This window comes from Heterodontus francisci, chromosome 5 (assembly GCF_036365525.1).
Source record: "Heterodontus francisci isolate sHetFra1 chromosome 5, sHetFra1.hap1, whole genome shotgun sequence".
In the NCBI taxonomy this organism is placed as follows: domain Eukaryota; kingdom Metazoa; phylum Chordata; class Chondrichthyes; order Heterodontiformes; family Heterodontidae; genus Heterodontus; species Heterodontus francisci.
In genome coordinates this window covers 191,997,445-192,020,452 of record NC_090375.1, presented here as the reverse complement: position 1 = coordinate 192,020,452, position 23,008 = coordinate 191,997,445, and the positions used below count along the sequence as shown (strand labels likewise).

The following is a 23,008-nucleotide window of genomic DNA, read 5'->3' as shown; positions in this document are numbered from 1 at the left end:
ATAGTTCCAAGTCAGGATGGCGTGTGGCTTGGAGGGGAACTTGCAGGTGGTGGTGTTTACATGCAACTGCTGCCCTTGTCCTTCTAGTTGGAAGAGGTCATGGGTTTGGAAGGTGTTGTTTAAGGAGCCTTGGTGCATTGTGTCTTGTAGATGGTACACACTGCTGCCACTGTGCATCAGTGGTGGAGGGAGTGAATGTTTGTGGATGGGTTGCCAATCAAGCGGGCTGCTTTGTCCTGGATGGTGTCAAGCTTCTTGAGTGTTGTTGGAGCTGCTCCCAGCCAGGCAAGTGGAGAGTATTCCATCACACTCCTGACTTGTGCCTTGTAGCTGGTGGACAGGCTTTGGGGAGTCGGGAGGCGAGTTACTCACCACAGGATTCCTAGCCTCTGACCTGCTTGTGTAGCCATGGTATTTATATGGCTACTCCAGTTCAGTTTCTGGTCAATGGTAACCCCCAGGATATTGATTTCAGGGGATTCAGTGATCGTAATGCCATTGAATGTCAAGGGGAAATGGTTAGATTCTCTCTTGTTGGAGATAGTCATTGCCTGGCACTTATATGGCGTGACAGTTACTTGCCATTTATCAGTCCAAGCCTGGATATTGTCCAGGACTTGCTGCATTTCTACACTGACCACTTCTATGCTATCTATACTATCTTCTTTGGCCTCCTTATCTCGAGAGACAATGGGTAAGCGCCTGGAGGTGGTCAGTGGTGTGTGGAGCAGCGCCTGGAGTGGCTATAAAGGCCAATTCTAGAGTGACAGGCTCTTCCACAGGTGCTGCAGAAAAATTTGTTTGTCGGGGCTGTTACACAGTTGGCTCTCCCCTTGAGCTTTTGTCTTTTTTCCTACCAACTAATAAGTTTCTTCAACTCGCCACACTTTAGCCCTGCCTTTATGGCTGCCCGCCAGCTCTGGCGAACGCTGGCAACTGACTCCCACGACTTGTGATCAATGTCACAGGACTTCATGTCGCGTTTGCAGACGTCTTTAAAGCGGAGACATGGACGGCCGGTGGGTCTGATACCAGTGGTGAGTTCGCTGTACAATGTGTCTTTGGAGATCCTGCCATCTTCCATGCGGCTCACATGGCCAAGCCATCTCATGCGCCGCTGACTCAGTAGTGTGTATAAGCTGGGGATGTTGGCCGCCTCGAGGACTTCTGTGTTGGAGATATGGTCTTGCCACCTGATGCCAAGTATTCTCCGGAGGCAGCGAAGATGGAATGAATTGCGACGTCGCTCTTGGCTGACATACGTTGTCCAGGCCTCGCTGCCATAGAGCAAGATACTGAGGACACTATATCTATACTATGCACCTCAATCAATCCCTGTGGTAGCGAGTTCCACATTCTCACCACTCTCCAGCTAAAGACATTTCCCCTGAATTCCCTATCGGATTTATTGGTGATTATCTTATATTTATGAGCCCCCACCCCACCCCGTTTTGATCTCCGTCACAAGCGGAAATATTTTCCCTACTTCTCCCCAGTCGAACTCCCTCCACAACTGATGCAACAAGTTGGCTCTTTGTGCTCTAACAGAAGCATCTTGTCACCATAGCATGTATATTGTTTCTCTGGGGATGCTGCCGATGCCTCACCAAGGTTAAAGCAGGAAATTGGGAGCACCTCCACAGAATTTCCAGGCTAACATCTTGCAGCTTACAGTCGGGGTAAATATGTAAATGAAAAATGATTCATTCAAAATACAGAAGTACACTAAATTTTGAAGATATTATTTATTAAAAAGATAGCAGTTAGAAATTTTACAAAAGTATTTTACATCATAGTGCTATTATTTTACAGAAGGTTACAGTGTGTTTCTGCAGAGCCAAGATAAATGGTCAACGCTAATGGCATTATCATTTTACATGCAGAAGACAAGTTACACTTCAACTGCACCAAAATTTTAGGCATAAAATTCCTGAGATTCAAAAGAAACAACAGGAAGATTAATATCTGGAGCTGCATACACTGGCTCCAAAATGCAAAAGCAGAACTGTAGTGATTAGGTACAAACTTGGTGAAAACAGAAAACTGCTATCTTTGAGAGTCAGGAACAGCTTTCCTTTACAAAAAATAATAATTGAAATAGAGTAGCAACACTGGCTTTAAATGCATGGATTTATTTTATTCCAAAATCACCGATGTTCAAATAGTTCCTTGATGTGAGTTCCACGGCCAAAATAAATCTGGTTATTTGCAGAATGCGAAACAAAATACAAATAGTTTGACAGGAAAATTTCACCAGATGAGGGGTTCAAGATTTGTCAGTGTTACCAAACACCTTACTTAACTCACTCAAACACTACCAATCCGCTGGAGAGTTTCACTCAGGTTCACCTCTAAAGTGATCTGGTGACCTCCGACTGCTCAGACAACCTCCACAACATCTACCCGAATCACAAGGGCTACCCTCCCAGGAACGGTGTTGTATTTGAAACCATTGCAATGCGATGAACACTCTCTACAGAAAACTCAGGCTGTAAACTAGCAAAACTGAACTTTAAAACAGGTAAACTCTGTTGGAAATACAAATGGGGAGAGAGGTGCAAGATTGGCTGCTGATCCACTCCCATCCAATTTACACTGTTGCACAAAGTTAAGATCTACCACAACGGGCTTTAAAGAGATTAAAGCTGGACATCAAAACCCGACCAATAGACCCCCTCTACCTCCCGTCAGTGTACTCCAAATAAGCCATGTTCCAATACAAAAGCAAAATACTGCTGCTGAGAAGTTATTGACCTGAAACGTTAACTCTGTTTCTCTTCTGCAGATGCTGCCACATGTGCTGAGTATTCCCAGCATTTTCTGTTTTTGTAAGCATTGTCCAAGAACACAGGAACTGCAGTAGGCAATTTAGTCCCCTAAGCCTGTTCCACTCTTCAGTGCTGATCTGCAACCTAACTCCACATACCTGCCTTCGCCCCATGTCCCTTAATACCTGTGGATAACAGAAATCTATCAATCTCAGATTTAAAATTAACAATTGATTTAGCACCAATTGCCATTTGTGGAAAAGAGTTCCAAACTTCTACCACCCTTTGTGTGTAGAAATGTTTCTTAATTTCACTCTTGAAAGGTCTATCTCTAATTTTTAGACTATTCCCCCTAGTCCTAGACTCCCCAACCAGCAGAAAATACTTTCTCTCTCTACTCTACCTGTTACCCTTAATATCAGAAAACTTTGAAAAATCACTCCTCAACCTGGGAAATGGTAAACTTGCTCCCAGAATTTGGTTTTGTGGTGATAATTTTCTGTTCTTAAAACAAGCTGATAACTCGTTCAATCTATACCTTATACAAGTCTCGCACTTCAAACAGCTATGAGCACTCAGTGGACAGAACAGTAAATGTTGTATATAGTTGGTGTATGCATGTATTGCTGAACTCAGATTAACTTTGAAAAAACGGACATAAAAATCAATAGTTTAAGTTTCCACTATTCAGCCTGAACCCATGAGTGTGTCTTCCTCTTCAGATCACCACTATCAGGGTTATATAAACAAAGCTGTTGCCTGTAACAGGCTTCAGATAAGTAAAGGTCAGCTGTATACCTATTATTCATTCAATGCGGCAAATTGTGTAAATAGGGTACCGTTATTCAGTACTGGCGGTCATCTACGCTTAGCAATCATAGTGGTACAAAATATTCCTATAGTAAACTGTACCATAGTACCATTACTGCTTTTAGTAAAGCCAGTGTAACAAACTGAGAACACGAAAAATGAATGATCACATTACTTGAGCATCATTTCTCACAGACACTCAAATTCTTCAAATACCCAACGTTCTTCAGTATGCAGGCTGGAACAGAAACGGACAAAAAGTTTACTTCTTATGTCACTTTCTGTTGTCCAAACTCACGGGATGGGTGTGGACAAGCCATGTCCGTCTACTGCCCCGTTGTTTGGGCATGCATGTAGGGTTGCCAACTCTGCTTGGGACATATTCCTGGAGGCAGCATCATTGGATGCCCGACACGTCCATCCTCACAGTGTCTTCCCATAGCCAATCAGAAAGCAAACAGACTCTTCGTACGCCAACTGGACAACTCTTGACTGCCAATCAAACTGGTATTTCCCATCCATCCCCCAAAACATTTTTATAACTAATTATCAAAAGGTTTCAAAGAAAATGTAAGGGGAAAAAACCCACATTTTTTTTTACTGCCACTATGATTTTGCTGGCAACAGTCTCCTGGGGATTAGTCTTTAATTCCTGGAGACTCCAGGACAATCTGGACGGTTGGCAAACCCAAGAGGTAGCTGGTTGGAAATGAAGATAAATCTTTGTGCTCAAGGCCCGCCCGTTGTAAATTTAGATGGCCAATGCACCTGTCTGGAACAGGTGGGAGCCTTGTTCAGATGCTTAAATTGGGGCATTTAGATCTCCACCCCACCCAATGCCATTTTGGCCTTTCACAAAGAGACAGCTACAGCCACTCTAGAGAGAGAGCAAGAGCGAGAGCGAACAGTTGCCCCAACTATTTGAGAGGAGCTCGTTGGCCAGTTTGCTCTGCTGTCCAATAGTTTTTGTGGAACACGAATCCCAGTGCCATTAAAATCTTTCCGCCGGCTACCAGACCCTCAGTCAAACTTACCCCCCCTCCCCCCAAAACTCTGAGATTGCCCCTCTTTTTATTTTGACACTTCCTGCAGAGAATCCACCAGATTTCCTGCGCCTAGTCACTCCCTGTTTGGTGAGCTGCTGACCAGCCCGCATTCCTTCCTGACTCTTGCTGCGCACGTTAAATCAAGGCCCAACCAGAAAAATGTGTGGGACCTCACGCCCAATATCGTAATCAAAAGCTCTCCCTCACTCATCCCTCACGATTTCTCAATTACTGTGCTTCCTCTTTCAAGAAATACATCTTTTTATGTAATTCCCTCGTCACAGAGGGTCAACTGTGGCTTGCATTTATATAAGCATCTTTAACACTGTAAAGCATGGAAAGGTAATCATCAATCCAGTACTATTCTCTACAGTCCAACATGTCTATAATGTATAGTAAAAAAAGTACAAAAACAGTTCAGGGATAATAGCTGCAATGCCAACAGCAGTAAGAAATTCTTATGCCCGAACTGAGCACAACTCAAGTACCACATTAAGCAGCTGCCTCTCCTGAGCACCACTGCCAATATTCAAACAGAACAGCTTTCCTGCAAAATGTTCACATTTCCCAGGGATGTCCCGTACCAAATATAATATATGGGAAAGCAGGATATTGTTGATGTGCAATCCAGAGAAATGAGCAATGTCCCAAGCAGTGATATTAGTCGAAACTAGTTATGGTTACATCTCAAAACGAGTGGCAATGAGCTGAAAACTGGGCTTTTTTTTTTGCATTGCACTCACGACACATATCGATCCCATTTTAAGAGCAAGTATATCATAATCCCTGCTGCGCCCCAGTAACATTTTACACCCTTTTTAACACCACGACCTGACTTGATGTTTCAAGCAAAAACAACAGAGGTTTTCCTTTAAGGATTGCTTCAGTAACTTTCAGCTCTCATCATCACCCTACGTGATATTTACAAACCATAGATCTTTTCTTTTATATATAAAAAGAATAGACTTAATCCACCTCCATATCAGCTTCACTGTACAAAAGGGAAGTATAAATATTATTGTACATTATTTACACAATTAAAAGCAAAGTATATAATGTTAGTAGCTCAGTTCTCGATTCACAGCGGGAATCTCTTCCGCATGGGAGTCCTTTGGAATCTCCATGTTCAGAACTTGAACAGACTGATGAAGTCGAGTGGTGAGACAGAAGTGTAAGAGCCTTCTGGGTCATTGGCTGTGCAGGGATGATTTGTGTCCTAAAATTACAATTAGGAATGAAACACTTTATAACATATAAATGCATGAAGTGGGCAATTAAGAAGTGCTAGGAATGAGAACATGGACAGACTATCACATAACCCTTAAACTATCCTTCGGCTGAAGGGCTTACATCTTCAACTTGGGTTTCCTGAAGTTGACAGCATGCAATGTGCATTCAAGTTCAGAGGATTACCGCACTTCAACAGCAAGTTGATTAGGCCCAGCTCCCTCAGCAACAATTGAAAAGAAAATCTTGCATTTCTATAGAGCCTTTCACTCAGGATATCCCAAAAGCACTTTGCAGCTGATGATGTACTCTAAAGTTTAGTTACTGTTGTAAAATTGAAGGGGGGTGGAATTTCTGCAATAAATTTTGCAGAAACTGTGCAGAGACGGTGTAAACCTCCATGGGCATTCTATCCTGAGGGCATTTTTCTGCTGTTTGGTCATGTTTTAAGCATATGGCCGTGGAGTTAATAGATGCTCATCTTCATGAGATTGTACAGCTAATTCAGGAAACGTTGAGCGAGATTGCCAAGAGAATTTGTAACTCCATTGCGTTATTTGTAATGTGACATAGGAACATTACTTCCAAACTTTTTGGGGTTCCTTTGCCAATCACCTTAAATCTGTGCCCTTTGGTTAATGATCCTTCTCCAGCTACTCTAAACTCCTCACGATCTTAGACACATCGTTGCTGTCAGCTGTGGCTCAGTTGGTAGCACTCTTGCTTCGGAGTCAGAAGGTTGTGGGTTTAAGCCCCACTCCTAAGACTTGAGCACAAATTGAGGCCGACACTCCAAGTGAGGTACTGAGGGAGTGCTACACTGTCAGAGGTGCCGTCTTTCAGATGAGACGTTAAACCGGGGTGCCATCTGCCCTTTCAGGTGGATGTTCGAGATCCCGGGGAACTATTTCTAAGAACAGCAGGGGAGTTCTCCCTGATGTGCTGCTCAATATTTATCCCTCAATCACCATCACAATCTAGTCATTATTACATTGCTGCTTGTGGGAGCTTGCTGTGTGCAAATTGACTGCCGCATTTCCTACATTGCAACAGTGATGATGCTTCAAAAGTACTTCATTGGTTGTAAGGTGCTTTGGGACGTCCTGGAGTCGTGAAAGGTGCTATATAAATGCAAATCTTTCTTTTTTTTTATTAACCTTCTCAGTCTTCTCTTTTCTGAGAACAACCCCAGCTCGTCCAATCTATCCACATTAACTGCAATAATGTAACGTATCAAGTGATCAGAATGTCTAGTTTTGAGTGACTGCATAATTAAATAATTCTACGCAATGAATGGATCTGTTAATTTGGAGCTTGAGAGGATGACAGAAAATTACATTTTACCAAAGAGTAATGATGCTTTGTTTGCTGTGACTGCGCACCCCCCCTCCGCCCCCCCACTCCCCCAGCGGTGTTGGTGAAGCCATCAGCATACCTTCCAAAAGAGGATGTGGCAGTTTCGGCAGAACTGCAGTGTGTCCCCATACTGTTCCTTCTTTGGGTAGCATCTCCCGAGCTTAAAGTACATCTTTTTCCAGTCCAAGTGACCTTTCTCAGATAAAATGAGACGTTTGCGAATCTAGAATTAACACAAAAGACAAAAGGCTGAGCTGGTCTCTCTGAAGCTTGCTGAAGGGTTGTAATGCGTCGAGGGTTTTCAATTGAAACCAGATTGTTCCTCGTGCTTCACACACCTGTCGTTCTGTGAAGTGATAGTGGCACAGTCTCTTCCAAAGAAGACGGTCCTCACTCAGCACTTGCAGTGTTGGTGACACCTGTCCGAGATTAACAATGTCTCTTCCATCGGACAGCCTCTCCATGATGTTCAGCTGCAGGCACATTGGTAGGTCTGTGAGGGTCAGTCCCGTAGACAGAGGCTGCAAAAGAAGAGACGTTGAACACAACTTGTGTCATGAGGATCTCAAGCATAGTATAATACAGGACCATATCCTATTTTGCAGCAAGTCCCATTCACCCATCACCCCACTGTGCTTACTAATCTACATGGGTCCCCAATCTGGCAACACCTCGATTTTAAAATTCTCATTCTTATTTTCAAATCCCTCCATGGCCTCACCTTCCCTTTCACCAGCCCTACAACCCTCCCAGATCTCTGCACCCCTCCAATTCAGGCCTCTAGCGCATTTCTGATTTTCATCACTCCAACAGTGGCAGCCATGCCTTCAGCTGCCTGGGCCTCAAGCTCTGGAATTCCCTCCCTAAACCTCACTGCCTCACTTTCCTCCTTTAAGATTCTCCTTAAAACCTACCTCTTTCACCAAGCTTTTAAGTCATCTAACCGAATAGCTCCTTATGCAGCTCAGTGCCAAATTTTAAGGGCACAGGTGCTATATAAATACAAGTTGTTATAAAATGAGGCCATACAAGATGAACTACTAATCTGACAATCTTGTTCATAAGGGCTACAACAAGGTCTAGCATGGCAAGTAGAAAATAACAGAGTGGTTCAGAGGCTGGAGTTGAGATGGTTTGTTTTGACAGGGTATAGCCCGGAGCTGAGCATCCTCAATGATGGCTGGACCAATCATTCAATCATGTTAGGAAGGGTCCAGTAAAGTAGGAGTCCCTGCCACACTGTAACTATTGCTGAGGCTTTTGCATTTTACAAAGATATATTGCAATAGAATTTGGAACAGAGAATCAGGTTCATAGTTTGAAGGAAGTTATATACAAAAGTATCACAAAATTGTTACAGTGCAGAAGGAGGCCATTTGGCCCATCGTGTCTGCACCAGCTCTCCGAATGAGCAATTCACCTAATGCCATTCCCCAGCCTCCTCCCTGTAACCCTGCACATTCTTCCTTATGATGGACATGTATAAAATGCTAGCCTCAACTGGAGTATTGTGTCCAATTCTGGCACCATACTTTAGGAAGGATGTGAAGGCTTTAGACAGGGTGCAGAAAAAGATTTACAAGAATGGTTCCAGGGTTCAGGGATTTCAGTTACATGGATAGATTGGAGAAGCTGGGATTGTTCTCCTTAGAGATGAGAAGGTTGAGAGGAGATTTGATAGAGGTGTTCAAAATCATGAAGGGTCTAGACAGAGTAGATAGAGAGAAACTGTTCCCATTGGTGGAAGGGACGAGAACCAGAGGACACCGATTTAAGGTGATTGGCAAAAGAACCAGTGGCGACATGAGGAAAACTTTTTTTTAAAGCAGCGAGTGATTAGGATCTGGAAAGCACTGCCTGAGAGTGTGGTGGAGGCAGATTCAATCATGGCCTTCAAAAGGGAATTGGATAAGCAGCGGAAGGAAAAAGATTTGCAGGGCTATGGGTAAAGGGCAGGGGAGTTGCTCTTGCAGAAAGCTGGCACAGACTTGACGGGCCAAATGGCCTCCTTCCATGCAATAACGATTCTATGATCCTACAGTCTGTGTCACAGGATGTAGGAATTCTCTCCCTGGTCCTGAAAACAATAAGGCTCCAAGATACATTTCCATGGGTGTTGCCATCATAATTGTACTTCTCCCAGACTGCTAGTCTTCATATACAAGCTTAGAAATTAGTGTTTGTGAGGTGTTCAAATGTGGAGGGCATCACACTATGCCGGATGACATCCACACATGCTCATTCACTGGGGGGTAGTCAATGGATAGCATTCAGGCGGATTTTTCTCCCCTCCCCTGGCTTGGGAAGTGGCCCTTCCCTCAGGTCCTTCAACACCGATTGGGGATCATATCAGAGACTTTCCAATTCTGTACACCACACCATGTGTTCCATTCCTCGACTGTGCCATTTGGGGAGTAGAGGTGAAGATATTTCACCAAGAAATTTAACACATTTGGATCAAAGTGAACTATAGGTTCTTTGGTTTTTCAAATTGCAGTCTTGTCCTATAGCAATTTCTGGAACACTTTACTTGTCAGCCACGGCTCAGGTCTGAGTCAGAAGGCTGTGGGTTCCAAGTCCCACTCCAGGACTTGAGCACATAATGTAAGCTGACACTCCCAGTGCAGCACTGAGGGAGTGCTGCACTGTCGGAGGTGGCATCTTTCACGCAAGATGTTAAACTGGGGCCCTGTCGGATGGATATAAAAGATCCTCTGGCACTATTTCGAAGATTATCAGCGGAGCTCTCCTGGCCAATAATTACCCTTCAATCATCATCCCTAAAACAGATTATCAGGTCATTGCAGTTTGTGGGAGCTTGCTGTACACAACTTGGCTGCCATGTTTTCTGCATTATAACAGTGACTATACTTCAAAAGTACTTCATTGACTATAAAGTGCTTTGGGAAATCCTGAGGTTGTGAATGATGCTATAGAAAAGCAAGTCTTTTTTTATCACTGTGTTAGTACAAGATGCAGTGATTGGACTGATCTGGGATCCAAATAGAATAGGCGCACATTCCTTATTGCGTCTCAGAGTTGCTGCCGATGAATACCACTTACCCTGGTGATGTGAATATTGTTCAGTTGCTGCTGCCAGTGCATAATGACCTCCATTCTGTAGACCCAGGTGTTAATGTTTCCCACCAGTACACACTTCCCCACGCCTTTCACCAGCGCACAGAGGGTTGTATAGAGACTATTCAGCAGCTCCTTAATTAGTCGGATATCCTGCTGGTCTTCAAGCACTGAGCAAAAAAAAAATTACATTACCAAAACATCCTTAACATTAAAAAATAGATACACCAAAAATAGTTTTATTGTAACTTGGTGGGGGGGGGGGGGGGGGTGGCGGGGTGAGGGGGGGAATTTGTAGCACTGGAGGAGATTACAGCTAAAGAAGTTAAGAATGTTGAATAAATAATGAAACATTCCTTGTGGTGAATTACACCAACAACCTATGTTCACATAGCGCCTTCAGCATAATATAATGCCCCAAGGTGCTTCACAGGAGCACTATAAAGCAAAATTTGTAGCAGCGCAGATATCTTGGAGAGTTGTGAGGCTGGAGGAGATTAGTGAGATAGGGAGGGGCGAGGTTATGGAGGGATGTGAAAACAAGGATGAGAATTTTAAAATCAAGGTGTTTGAATTTGGTTAATCAGATTGCTGTTGCTGTCAAAAATTGGATGAATTTCCCCAAAAATATTCACCTGCACAAAATATACAAATATGTTGACTGTGTTGCCATAGCAGTGGTAAATCATGGGTCATTTCCACCCAGTGGGTTCCCATGTTCTAAGTTCTTTATGGGAATCACTGGTGGAATTTATAATCAACTTCTCAGTCTTGAAGACTTATGATTTACATGCAAGTGCTGCAACTATTTAACAGAAAACCTCTGAACAGTACCCAAAACATTTGTTGATTCTTAAGACTAACCGTCCTCCCTAAAATAACCTTTAGCATTTCAACTGCCAAAGCAGTTATTTACTCCATACTAAGCAGATGCTGATGGCTCCATTATCAATGCAGACTGAAGCTGCAGTCTGCTCTTTATCCCTATCTCTCGACAAGTGGATTAGTTCAGGCGGCTTTGTCACAACTGCTCACCGATTTCCTAATGCCTTCTTAATGGATTCTTAACTTGTACAAGAATGCAAACAGTTACAGATTTCCCCATTACTTCGCATCATTAGAATAATGACACATGATATCCCAGTTAAACAAGGAATGTGACCATAAGAATGCTTAAATTTGTTGAGAGGTGGTTTGTCTACGCACAGTTCCTATGTGCAGCGGCTGGAGGAATTCTGATCTCCTGGATGTTAGATCTCGGTAAAAAAATGTTATCTATGCCAAATACTCCAGAGATAAAATTTACAGTAAAAATCAAATTAACAATAGTAATTTTAAATGAGTGTGCTAATGGCGAATAACACTTTAGGATTGAATGAACACTGAATAAGGAGAGACATAGCCTAAAACATGCCAAAAGGTGATTGAAGCTTAAAGAAATGTTGAAATGGTTGACTTTAAATAAAATCTTTTTTTTTAATTTTTAAACAAGGTTACTATGTACCAGAAAATGCCATGATGAAATAGCATAGTATTTTGCAGACCCAATCTCAAGTTGGTAATGCAGGTAGCATTGGTGAGGCAACAGGGCAACAAAGTTACATTATTCAAAGAAAAAAGTGCTGCACACTTGTTAAGTCAGAGTTTGGACTTGAAATCACTCATCTGCTTCAGTTTGGCACAAATCGTAGAATCATACAGAACAGGAGGTCGTCATTCGGCCCATCGTGCCTGTGCCATCTCTTTGAAAGAGCTACCCAATTAGTCCCACTCCCCCTGCTCTTTACCCCATAGTCCTGCAAATGTTTTCCTTTTCATATAGTTATCCAATTCCCTTTTGAAAGTTACTGCTGAATCTGCTTCTAGCTCCCTTTTAGGCGGCGCATTCCAGATCACAACTCGCTGCATTTAAAAATATAGTTCTCCTCGTCTCTTATCAATTATCTTGTTGTTGACTTGCTATTCTTCTTGCTATTTTAATAGAATTAATTCAAGAAGATTAGGTCTTATAAATATTAATTCCTCTGTAAACCTTGTCTTTTATTATTGCAAAGTATTAGACAGTATTTACAGCAGAGAGTGCGGCCATTTGGCCCAACTGGTCCATGCTATGATTTTTGCTCCACACGAGTCTCTTCCCACCTCTCTTCATTTAACCCATTATCATATCCTTCTATTCCTTTATCCCTCATGTGTTTATCCAGCTTCCCCTTAAATGCATCTATACTATCCACCTCAACTACTCCCTGTGGTAGCAAGTTCCACATTCTCACCGCTCTCTGCGTAAAGAAGATTCTCCTGAATTCCCTATTGGATTTATTAGTTAATCTTACAATATAAATCTTATAATTATGGCCCCTAGTTCTGGTCTTGCCTACAACTGGAAAAATCTCATCTACAATTATCAAACTCTTTCATAATATTAAGGACCTCTAGTGAAAGCCTAGTTAAAGACTTCTAGTGAAAACTGTCCAACCCTGTTCAATCTTTCCTGATTACTGTGACCTTGCAGTTCTGGTATCATTCCAGTAAAATCCTTTCTGCACCTTCTCCAGTGCCTCTTTATCCTTTTTTAATAATATGGAGAGCACATGTGTTCACGGTTACTGCTCACCTTTCTGTACGACTTTCTCCAGAATGTTCATGTAATTTTTCTGGGCAATCCCACTGAGGGATGTGAGCTGGGATTTCGCAATGAGCTCCAGCAACTGCAAATAGAAAATACAGTTGGTATCATTCTAGCACAACACAACCATTCCTCCAGTCACTCAGCTGTTCCAAATGTGACAGCTTAGGCCATGGCAGCTGTTCATTTACAGCTCATCCATCCTGAATCAAGGGCTGGGGGGTGGGGTGAAGGAGTGGGGGGGTTGGTGTGTGTGTGTGTAAGTTTCTAAGGAACAGGTAAAGGTGGGAGGGGATTGTTGAGTGAAGTTTAATATTATGAACTTTGGATGTTTATACATTGTACAACTTTTCCCCTAAAATTAATTCCTACTGTTTCTCAATTAGTACTGGGCGACTGGAAAATTGAGCAAAGTCAAGATTCAAAATACTTGGAGTAATCAAATTATTCCACAGTATGTTGCTGAAAACAATTAAACTATAGAGACTATGGAAAAAAGGAATTTCACAATAACAGACAGGCAAGAGTCCATCATTAGGAAAGGTTGGGGGTAACTGTTGTTTAGCCTGGTGTGGGGATACGACATCTTTTAAAAAACACACTTCCTTGTGGGATGGTGGGGCGGGGATATTATCTCCAACGGGTCAGCACCCTGGTTCCCGAGTAGTTTGGAGCGACAGTCATAAAATTGTTGCACGATTAATTAATTACCTGGGCCTCAGTGCACAAAGGAGGAGGAGAAATGAAAGAAAGATCATTTTCCTCACTCATTTACACTGTTCCTCGTGTCACTCGAGGTACAGAGCATCTCTGATGGCAAAGGTTTTATGGTTCAGACTGTCTTTTGACCATTTTGTTTGAAGAGTGCAAAATGCTAAGCGGCCTGTATAGTGAAGCGAGATGGGCCTCTCCAATGGTTTGGCAAGAAAGGACCGTTAACCTCCGGACCGTGCTTATCCAGAACAGGCAAAATCTACTCTGCTGTTCACGTTTCTTGAATTGCACTTCAAGCTATTTATGAATCACACAGTAGACTTGAACATATAGTCTAGGCTGATGCTCCAGCGCAGTACTGGCGGAAGTGCTGCACTGTCCGAGGTGAGACGTTAAAACAAGACCCAATCTGCTCTCAGGTGGACATAAGAGATGTCATGGCACTATTTCAAAGAAGAGCAGAGGAGTTATCCTCGGTGTCCTGGTCAATATTTATCCCTCAGCCAATATCACTAAAAGAAAAACTGGCCATTATCACTGCTGCTGTTTGTGGGAGCTTGCTGTGCACAAATTGGCTGCTGTGTTTCCTACATTACAACAGTGACTACACTTCATTGGCTGCGAAGTGCTTTGGGATGTCCTGCGGTCGTGAAAGATGCTATATAAATGCAAGTTCTTTCTTTAGAATCAAAATATAACCCCTTCACCCCAATGACACTACCAGCTTGTCTGCTCTTTCACAACCAGGGCGGACCTGGAGATGAGTGAACTTTCAAAGCCTGAATGGCACCTGTTGATGAGCATGAGTTAATGAGTCACAAGATGCAGGCTGCAAATGGTGCAGAGGGCAAACATGACAGGAATTCCAAACAGTTCCAGTTCCATCAGCACCTATCAACCCACAGCAGCAACACACTGGGATACTGTATCAGCTGCTGGCTTTGTCGCTCAGCATGATGACTTGACTTGTGATTGATAGCCAGGGCTGCTTTTGTAAACGGCTTTGCTATGACTCAGGGTAATGGATCCTCACTTCAACAGGATGGTGACCAGCATAAACAGATCAGTTTCAAGGATTTGTGTACCATTAAGAGCTGCAAAGCTCCAACAGCAATATATCAATAAAGAAACTATCCGTGGAGACAAGCACATTTCCACAAAGCAACCTGCCTTCCCAAAATGACTCAGCATTTCATGGAAATACAGTGAAAAGGACCTTTTTATAGAGAATTACATGCAATTGAGAGCAAAGAAACAGGCCATTCAGCTCATCTGGTCCATACATTTTTATTCTTTCATGGGATGTGGGTGCCACTGGCAAGGCCAGCATTTGTTGCCCATCTCTAATCGCCCTTGACAACTGAATGGCTTGCTAGGCCATTTCAGAGGGCAGTTAAGAGTCAACCACGTTGCTGTGGGTCTGGAGTCACATGTAGGCCAGACCAGGTAAGGATGGCAGATTGCCTTCCCTAAAAGAACATTAGTGAACCAGATGGGTTTTTATGACAGTCGATGATAGTTTCATGGCACCATTACTGAGACTAGCTTTCAATTCCAAATTTTTATCATATAATTGAATTCTATCAATTAATTGAATTTTTAAATTCAACCGGCTGCCGTGGTGTATATGCTCCACAAGAATCTCCTCCCACCTCTCTTCAACGAACGCCATCATATCCTTCTGTTCCTTTCGGCCTCATGCACGTATCCAGCTTCCCCTTAAATGCCATTCATCTCAACTATTCCCTATGGTAGTAAGTTCCACATTCTTTGCGTAAAAGGAGATGCTCCTGAATTCCCTATTAGATTTATTAATGACTATCTTATATTTATGGCCCCTAGTTTTGGTCTGTCCCACAACTGGAAATATTTTCTCTACGTCTAACTTTATCAAAGGCCTTTCATGATTTTGAAGGCCTCGAACTGGTCTCCCCTCTTTTCTGGGGAAGAGAGCCCCAACCTGTTCACCTTCCTTGACAAGTGTATCAGTTTGAATTTGACATAAATCGGCAAACGCACTGGAGAAATTGGAATCATCCTAGTTAGGATTCAGAAAGGGCAGTGACGCACATGCTTATTGTGGGCTGCTGGACAATTGCAATTTCCGACACTGCCTTGTTTTACACTTGACAAGCAGATTCGATTTCAGATCAGATGGAATTACTTCTGCTACAGCCTGTACAGTGAGGGATTCAATGTAATCCAGAGAGGTCCTTGTGATGGTGTAAAATTGCAAATTAATAATGGACGAGGAGGAAATTGAAAAAAAATTGCATTTATATAGCACCTTTCATGACCACCGGATGTACCAAAGCACTTAACAACCAATGAAGGATTTCTAAAGTGTAGTCACTTTGCAGTCAATTTGCGCACAGCAAGCTCCCACAAATAGCAAAGTGATAAAGACCAGATAATCTGTTTCAGTGATGCTGGTTGTAGGATAAATATTGGCCAGGACTGGGAGAACTGCCCTGCTCTTCTTCAAAATAGTCGCGGGGATCATTTGCATCCACCTGAGAGGGCAGGCAGGGTCTCGGTTTAACATCTCATCTGAAAGACAGCACCTCTGACAATGCAGCAGTCGCTCAGTGCTGCATTGGAGCATCAGGCTTGATTTTTGTGCCAAAGTCCTGGAGTGGGCCTATGAACCCACAACCTTCTGACTCAGAAGCAAGAGTGTTACCAACTGAGCCACAGCTAACACCATAAAAATAATTTATCAAAGTAAAATGTCAAGCTGAAACTTCAAGAGAATTGTAGCAGCCACTTACCCTCACAACATAGTTAAATCTTCTGGTATCAAGGATTGCAGTGGAAAAGTCTAAACGGTTGAAAGCTTCACCCAAGGTGCAATATCCGTGACGCTGGGAGAGAAGAAAGTGTTTGTCAATATTGTTAGTAGAGCTCTGATTAATACAGGAACACGCTGCTGTTTATTATATTGATATAACCCAGTGTTGCTTACCTCCTTTGTGCTTCCTTTATGAACAGAAATCCAAGTCTCCTGGTGAAAATCTGAGCGTAAACATGAAAATAGTAGCCATTACTTGTTGACTGCGATAATAGCCTGAGCATAAACTCAAAAGTCCCACTTGTTTTTAAATCAACAAGTACTTGGACACTTGTTCCCTGTACTGTTAAATGTCGCAGTGCAACTTTATATATCTATCATCATTTAGTAACCCCGATTGACTCTGCTTCATTTTGATGAACCCTTATTGCGCAGCTCTGGACAAATTCATTTTGTGATGCTAAATCTTCTGAGGTACTGGTTTCGACGGGCTGAGTGGCTTTTTCTCGTCCTCAGCTTTTCTTGGGTTGTTTCAGCTCATCAAGCCCATTCTCGCCAGAGCCTGCACAATCCCCACACACTCACCACACTCCCCCCACCGCCCATGGGCTCCATCCAATCCATTTCATTTTTTGAAGGAGGTGACCAACCCTCAAAGCTGACAAAGGTTAACCAATCACAAAGCACAGGAGGAAGCCATTCAGCCCATCATGCCTGTGTGCCAGCTCTTTGAAGAAGATATCCAATTAGTCGCACACCCCCACACCCACTCTTTTCCCTGACAGCCCTCTACAACTCCAAAATATTAAACTTCGCAGAGATATGCAAAGTGCTGCATTTTGGTAGGAACAACAAGGAGAGGCAATAGAAATGAAAGGGTACAATTCTAAAGGGGGTGCAGGAACAGAGGGACCTGGGGGTTTATGTGTACAAATCATTGAAGGTTGCAGGGCAGGTTGAGAAAGTGGCGAATAAAACATAAGGGATCCTGGGCTTTGTAAATAGGTGCATAACGTACAAGAACAAAGAAGTTATGATGAACCTTTATAAAATACTGGCTCCGCCTCAACTGGAGTACTGTGTCCAATTCTGAGCACTGCACTTTAGGATGGATGTGGAGGTTTTAGAGAAGGTGCATAAAAGATTGACGAGAATGGTTCCATGGATGAGGGATGGATAGGTTGGAGAAGCTGGGGGCTATTCTCCTCAGAGAAGGCGGAGAGGAGATTTTTTGGGGGTTTTCAAAATCATAGTGGTCTGGACAGAGTAGATAGGGAGAAACTGTTTCCATTGGCGGAAGGATCGAGAACCAGAGGACACTGATTTAAAGTGATTGGCAGAAGAACCAAAGGCGACACAATGAAAAACTTTTTTTTTTTATAAACGCAGCTGACGATTAGGATCTGGAATGTACTGCCCGAGAGCGTGGTGGAGGCAGATTCAATTGTGGCTTTCAAAAGGAACTTGGATAAGCACCCGAGGGAGGAAAAAAAACTTTGCAGGGCTATGGGGAAAGGGTGGGGGAGTGGGACTAGCCGAGTTGCTCTTGCAACCAAAATTACAAGCCACTAATGCAACTTTGACCAATTGGATTCTTCAGATGGCTCATCATATTACAAGAATGGATGAATTATGCATATTCGATCATCCAAATCCAATCTGATTACCTTCACATTTTCATTCAACCTCCTTTTGGAGCAGTTAGTCAATCCAGCACGAGCTGTTTTTGCTGGGAGTTTATATCACATGTCTGCTAGTCTGTGCAGAAGTGTACATTCTGCTATCACTTGGGATTTATAGACTATAATACATAACAACCTAATCTTTAAAAAAAAGTCAACATTCATCTTCCATTCCTTTTACTGCAGCCCTAAAAAAATACCAAATATCTGAATCAAATATTTTAGCAATATAAGGCTGTGCATGGTTGATGGGTGAATCAGCTTGCGATTTCGTGGGTCAGATTAACCCGAGCCAAAAAAAAAACAAGTTTTAAGACAAAACTGGCCCTTAAATAAAGAATCATAGAATGATTCAGCACAGAAAGAGGTCATTTGATCCATCAGCCTGTGCTGGCTCTTTGAAACTGTAAAGACCTTAACCAGAAACCCTTTCAGACTGTGTACTGTCAGTACATTCAAAGATTTATATAGACGAAACCAGAGCTAAGAGTTTATAACTACCAGGAAAGACTGAACAGGCTGGAGACTCTTTTCTCTAAAATGAGAACGCTGAGGGGGTGACCTACAATTTAAAGGGGTTTGATAGGGTAGACGTAGAGATGTTTCCACCTTTGGGGAGACGAAACTAAGAGTCATAAATATGATAGTCACGAATAAATCCAATAGGGAATTCAGGAGAAACTTCTTTACCCAGATTGTGGTGAGAATGTGGAACTCGCTAACACAGAGAGTATTTGTGGTGAATAGCATGGATACATTTAAGGGGAAGTTGGATAAACACATGAGGGAGACAGGACTAGAAGGTTATGCTGATAGGGTGAGATGAAGAGGGGTGGGAGGAGGCTTGTGTTGGGCATAAACACCGGCATAGAGTTGGGCTGAATGGCCCGTTTCTGTGCTGTATACTCTCTGTATGGTCTGGATATCAAAAACACCACAGCAGGAATGTCCTCGGAGCTGCTAGACTGTAACTTGGCTGTAAATGCAGACAGTCCCCATTTGCACTCATAACCGGAGTTCCCACCGCACTTCCAGTTAAGTTATGGTGGTGGAGTGGGAGCAGCTCTGAGGAAGTTCCAGGCCTATGAGCCAACAGGCAATTGAGGGATTGATAAACCAAACTCTTAACCCCTGACAGCAACCTGTTTATCTTCTCCTTCCCCCACCGAACATGACTGCAACAGTCTTATCTCAGGAAGGCAAAGACACAACAACACTGTCATAATCCCATCAGTCTAATCTCTTGGGAGATATGAAACATTTTTAGATAAGGTCAACAGAATCAGAACTGCTTGTCTGGGACAGCTCCGTATCCATCCCTAGTGTCCATCTACTGGGAGGTAAGGAAAACTTCAACTATACATATTTCACATGACAATTCCCCGGAGAAAATAGCAAAGAAAGAACTTGCATTTACATAGCGCCTTTCAGGACTTCCCAAAGTGCTTCACAGCCAACGAAGTACTTTTTGAATCATTGTCACTGCTGTAATGTTGGGAAATACAGCAGCCAATTTGTGCACAGTAAGCTCCCACAACATCTATGTGATAATGACCAGATAATCCATTTTTGTGATGTTGGTTAAGAGAGATAATTATTGACCAGGACTCCAGGGAGAACGCCCCTGCTCTTCTCTGAAATGGGACCCGAGAGGGTAGACAGGCTCTCAGTTTAATGTCTTACCTGAAAGATGGCACCTCTGACAGCACAGCACTCCCTCAGTACTTCACTGGGAGCGTCAACCTAGATTTTATGCTCAAGTCTCTTAAATGGGACTTGAACCAACAACCTTCTGACTCAGAGCCTTTTGCCCGAATCAGATGGAAGCCTATGGGAATATGCAAATCAACCCCAGCTGTAGGACCCCGCTGCAGATTTAGTGTTCCACTCAGCATTGAACTGCCGAACCAGCGGTCCCAATAGGGAGCCCAGCAGCTCACTGCAAACATGAATGAAAATGCTTGCAGCACCAGTTGTCGTGGAGTCGGTAACAGTAATTAAGCAAAAGGGACAGAAACAACAGAGGGAACATAATTGGTTCAGCTGCTTTTCACAGTGTCTTGAGGTGATGTCTCAATGGACAATGCTGGATAGTTAATTGGTCATTACCATATTGCAGTTTGTCAGAGCTTGCTGCATAGCTGCGACATTTCCTACATTACAACAGTGACTACACTTCAAAATATTTCATTGGCTGTAAAGCGCTTTTGGTGTCCTCAGGTGCCATATAAATGCAAGTTTTCTTCTTCCAACTGGAAAGTATAACAAAAAGTAATTATAAGTAAACGGATCGAGATCTGTTAACGTGCTCAACACTTCTCTCCTGCAGAATGAGTGTTGCAGCCAACTCCTTCCCTACCACCAGTGCCATTATGGGATGCTCCATGGGAGGAACATTTCCCAAAAAGAAAATTCCACCACGTGCTCAAAGGAGAGGTTTGGAGGATAAAATATGTTTTAAAGAGGTTGCTAATTTTTAATGTTTTAAAGTCAACTGAAAGACAGACTAAAACTCACACTGGATTTTTGTGTTGTTGTTCAGTAGATCCTTCTTTCTCTTCTTTGTCATCACATCGTAACCAACGCTGTTCAAAAAGTTCTCCTTATTAAACTCCTCTTCGTCACAGAAACTACATAAAAGACAAAAATCAAGCATGAGATGTACTGTAAGACATGACTCATTAATCAAGAGGAAATGTTTTGCTTCTGCTCACCATGGGGAAATGAAAAACCATCAAACCTTTCTCATTGATCTGTGGTGGAAGTAAGGTGTGAAAAATAGAAAAAGCACCGCCTGGTTGCGACCGTTCCAAAGCAAGAGTATGGACAGAAGTTTGATCGAGGCAAAATTTATAAGGAACGGGGGACTCTGTACTCCTCTCCTCAAGAATTTCTCAGGCTAAAGATGCACAATTCCATAGAACGGCATAGTATTTACAGCACTGAAACAGGGAATCTGACCTGACCTATAGGGTCGCCAGCCTCCAGGATTGTGCCTGGAGTCTCCAGGAATGGAAGATAAGTTTTCACGACACTGCTGCAAGCAAGCCCCCCAGGAGAGAAGTCATGGGGACAGTAAAAAAAAAAAAATTGTGTTCTTTTTTTCAATTTCTTTGATCACTTCTGTTTATTAGTTCTAAAAATATTGGAAACAGGAGGAAAGTCTGTTTGACCGACAGTCAGGAATCAGCCAATCGGATAACCTGGAGTCTTTTCGCTTTCCAATGGGCCATGGGAAGACAGGGCACTGCAAGGATAGATGGATTAGGCGACTAATGGTGGGATTGTGGGGGTTGGACTGATGAAGGCAGGGGGCCATGTGATGAAACCTCCAGGAATACGTTCAATTAGAGTCGGCAACCCTCACCCAACCCTCTGCTGGTGTTTATGCTCCGCATGGACCTCCTACTGCTTCCGTGGTGATAATGGACTATGCTCCACCTAGTATAAACACTTTTTAGGTAGTTTAACTGTAACTCTATGCCGCCCATTAGTTATAAAAGGCATTAAATGTCATCTCTATGTGTCCACTTTGGGATCTGCTGGTTTTCTAAACAGCCCCATTTCAGAGTTCGTTCCTTGATGGTGGGTTTTTCTTTTGTGATTGTCTCACTGCCCACCAGGTTTCCAAAACTTCTTGTGTGCTGATGAAGTAACTTTTGTTCTGAAAAGTTTTGGCTTGTACAAGTTAAACCCATTGTTACTTTAGAATCTGATACACAAATAGAAGAGGCTGAAATTTCACACTGGCACACTTTATAGATTGGAACAAATTGTTCTGGGAAATGACAGAAGTTTGCAGTAAAGTGAAGAGCGGAGAAAAGCAAACTCTATAGGGTGAGATGAAGAGGGGTGGGAGGAGTCCAATGTGGAGCATAAACACTGGCATGGACCAGTTCGGCCGAATAGTAAAAATTCTAATAATGGCTGTGCAAAAACAGAACCAGTTTCAACTCTTCAAAACATTTGCCACTCCAACTAGAAGAACTACAAGGCCTTTATAGTTCAAATAATTTTTTAGCACTTCTTTTTAAAAAGGTTATTATTTAATGAGGGGAAGTGGGAAGTGCAAGATTCTGAACAGGCATGATAATCTTTAGCCACAAGTTACCATTCAGCAGGGGAAGCCGGTTCTGAAAAGCCATCTGCATGCAAGTTATTTATAGCACTGATCTGTGGCTTCACTCAGACGGTCCCATGTCTGTAGAATAGGATTTGAAAAAACAAACACCACCCTGTAGAATAGAGAATGCAATAAAACTGCACAAACATCAGCAGATCCTCCTGGCTCCAGCCAACTCTTTCCATCCTATTCTTATCCAGAGCAACTAGCAGGAGGCTGCAGCGAGAAACTTTTGAAAGACGTTACCCTGCAGCCTGTAAACTGGCTCCCTGGCAGTCAGCCAGGGTCGATGAAAGCAAAGGAGCCTGGCAGGCAGCAGTCTTGTGGAGGGAGTTGGCGAAGGAGTGAAATAAACTGAAAGGAAAACAACCACTTTCAAAGAGTGATTCGATGACCTGTCAGTCCTCTTCAGTCAATCTGGACTGTCAATGGTGTCACTTGGCAAAAAAAAACAGCTGTATTCCCTCAGCTAAGACATGCGAAGAGGCCATTCAGCCCTTCGAGCCTGTTCTGTCATTCAATGAGATCATGGCTGACCTGTATCCTAACTCCATCTATCTGCCTTGGCTCTGTAATCAATGACACCCTTATCTAACAAAGATCTAGCAATCTTGATACAAAAGCAAAATTGTGCGGATGCTGGAAATCTGAAATAAAAAGAGAAAAAGCTGAAAATGCTCAGCAGGTCTGGCAGCATCTGTGGAGAGAGAAAGGTCGTGAAAAGGTCACAGACCTGAAACGTTAGCATCTGTGGCAAGAGAAACAGAGTTAACAGACCTGCTGAATA

The 23,008-nt window shown here is 42.9% G+C and overlaps 1 protein-coding gene across 4 annotated transcripts in view; it reads right to left on the bottom strand.

Annotated features, from left to right (window-relative positions):
• Nucleotides 1-1,730: 1,730 nt before the first annotated feature.
• Nucleotides 1,731-23,008, bottom strand: part of fbxo32 (F-box protein 32) — a 49,839-nt gene continuing 28,561 nt past the window's right edge. For all 4 annotated transcript variants that reach the window (XM_068032525.1, XM_068032526.1, XM_068032523.1 and 1 more), the window contains exons 2-9: nt 20,616-20,728; nt 16,591-16,640; nt 16,397-16,489; nt 12,900-12,993; nt 10,271-10,455; nt 7,546-7,728; nt 7,287-7,430; nt 1,731-5,840 (exon numbers count right to left, since the gene is read on the bottom strand). In XM_068032525.1, coding sequence (XP_067888626.1) covers nt 5,751-5,840; nt 7,287-7,430; nt 7,546-7,728; nt 10,271-10,455; nt 12,900-12,993; nt 16,397-16,489; nt 16,591-16,640; nt 20,616-20,667 — 891 coding nt within the window. In that variant the 5' untranslated portion in view covers nt 20,668-20,728 and the 3' untranslated portion in view covers nt 1,731-5,750. The remainder of the gene's footprint in view (nt 5,841-7,286; nt 7,431-7,545; nt 7,729-10,270; nt 10,456-12,899; nt 12,994-16,396; nt 16,490-16,590; nt 16,641-20,615; nt 20,729-23,008) is intronic.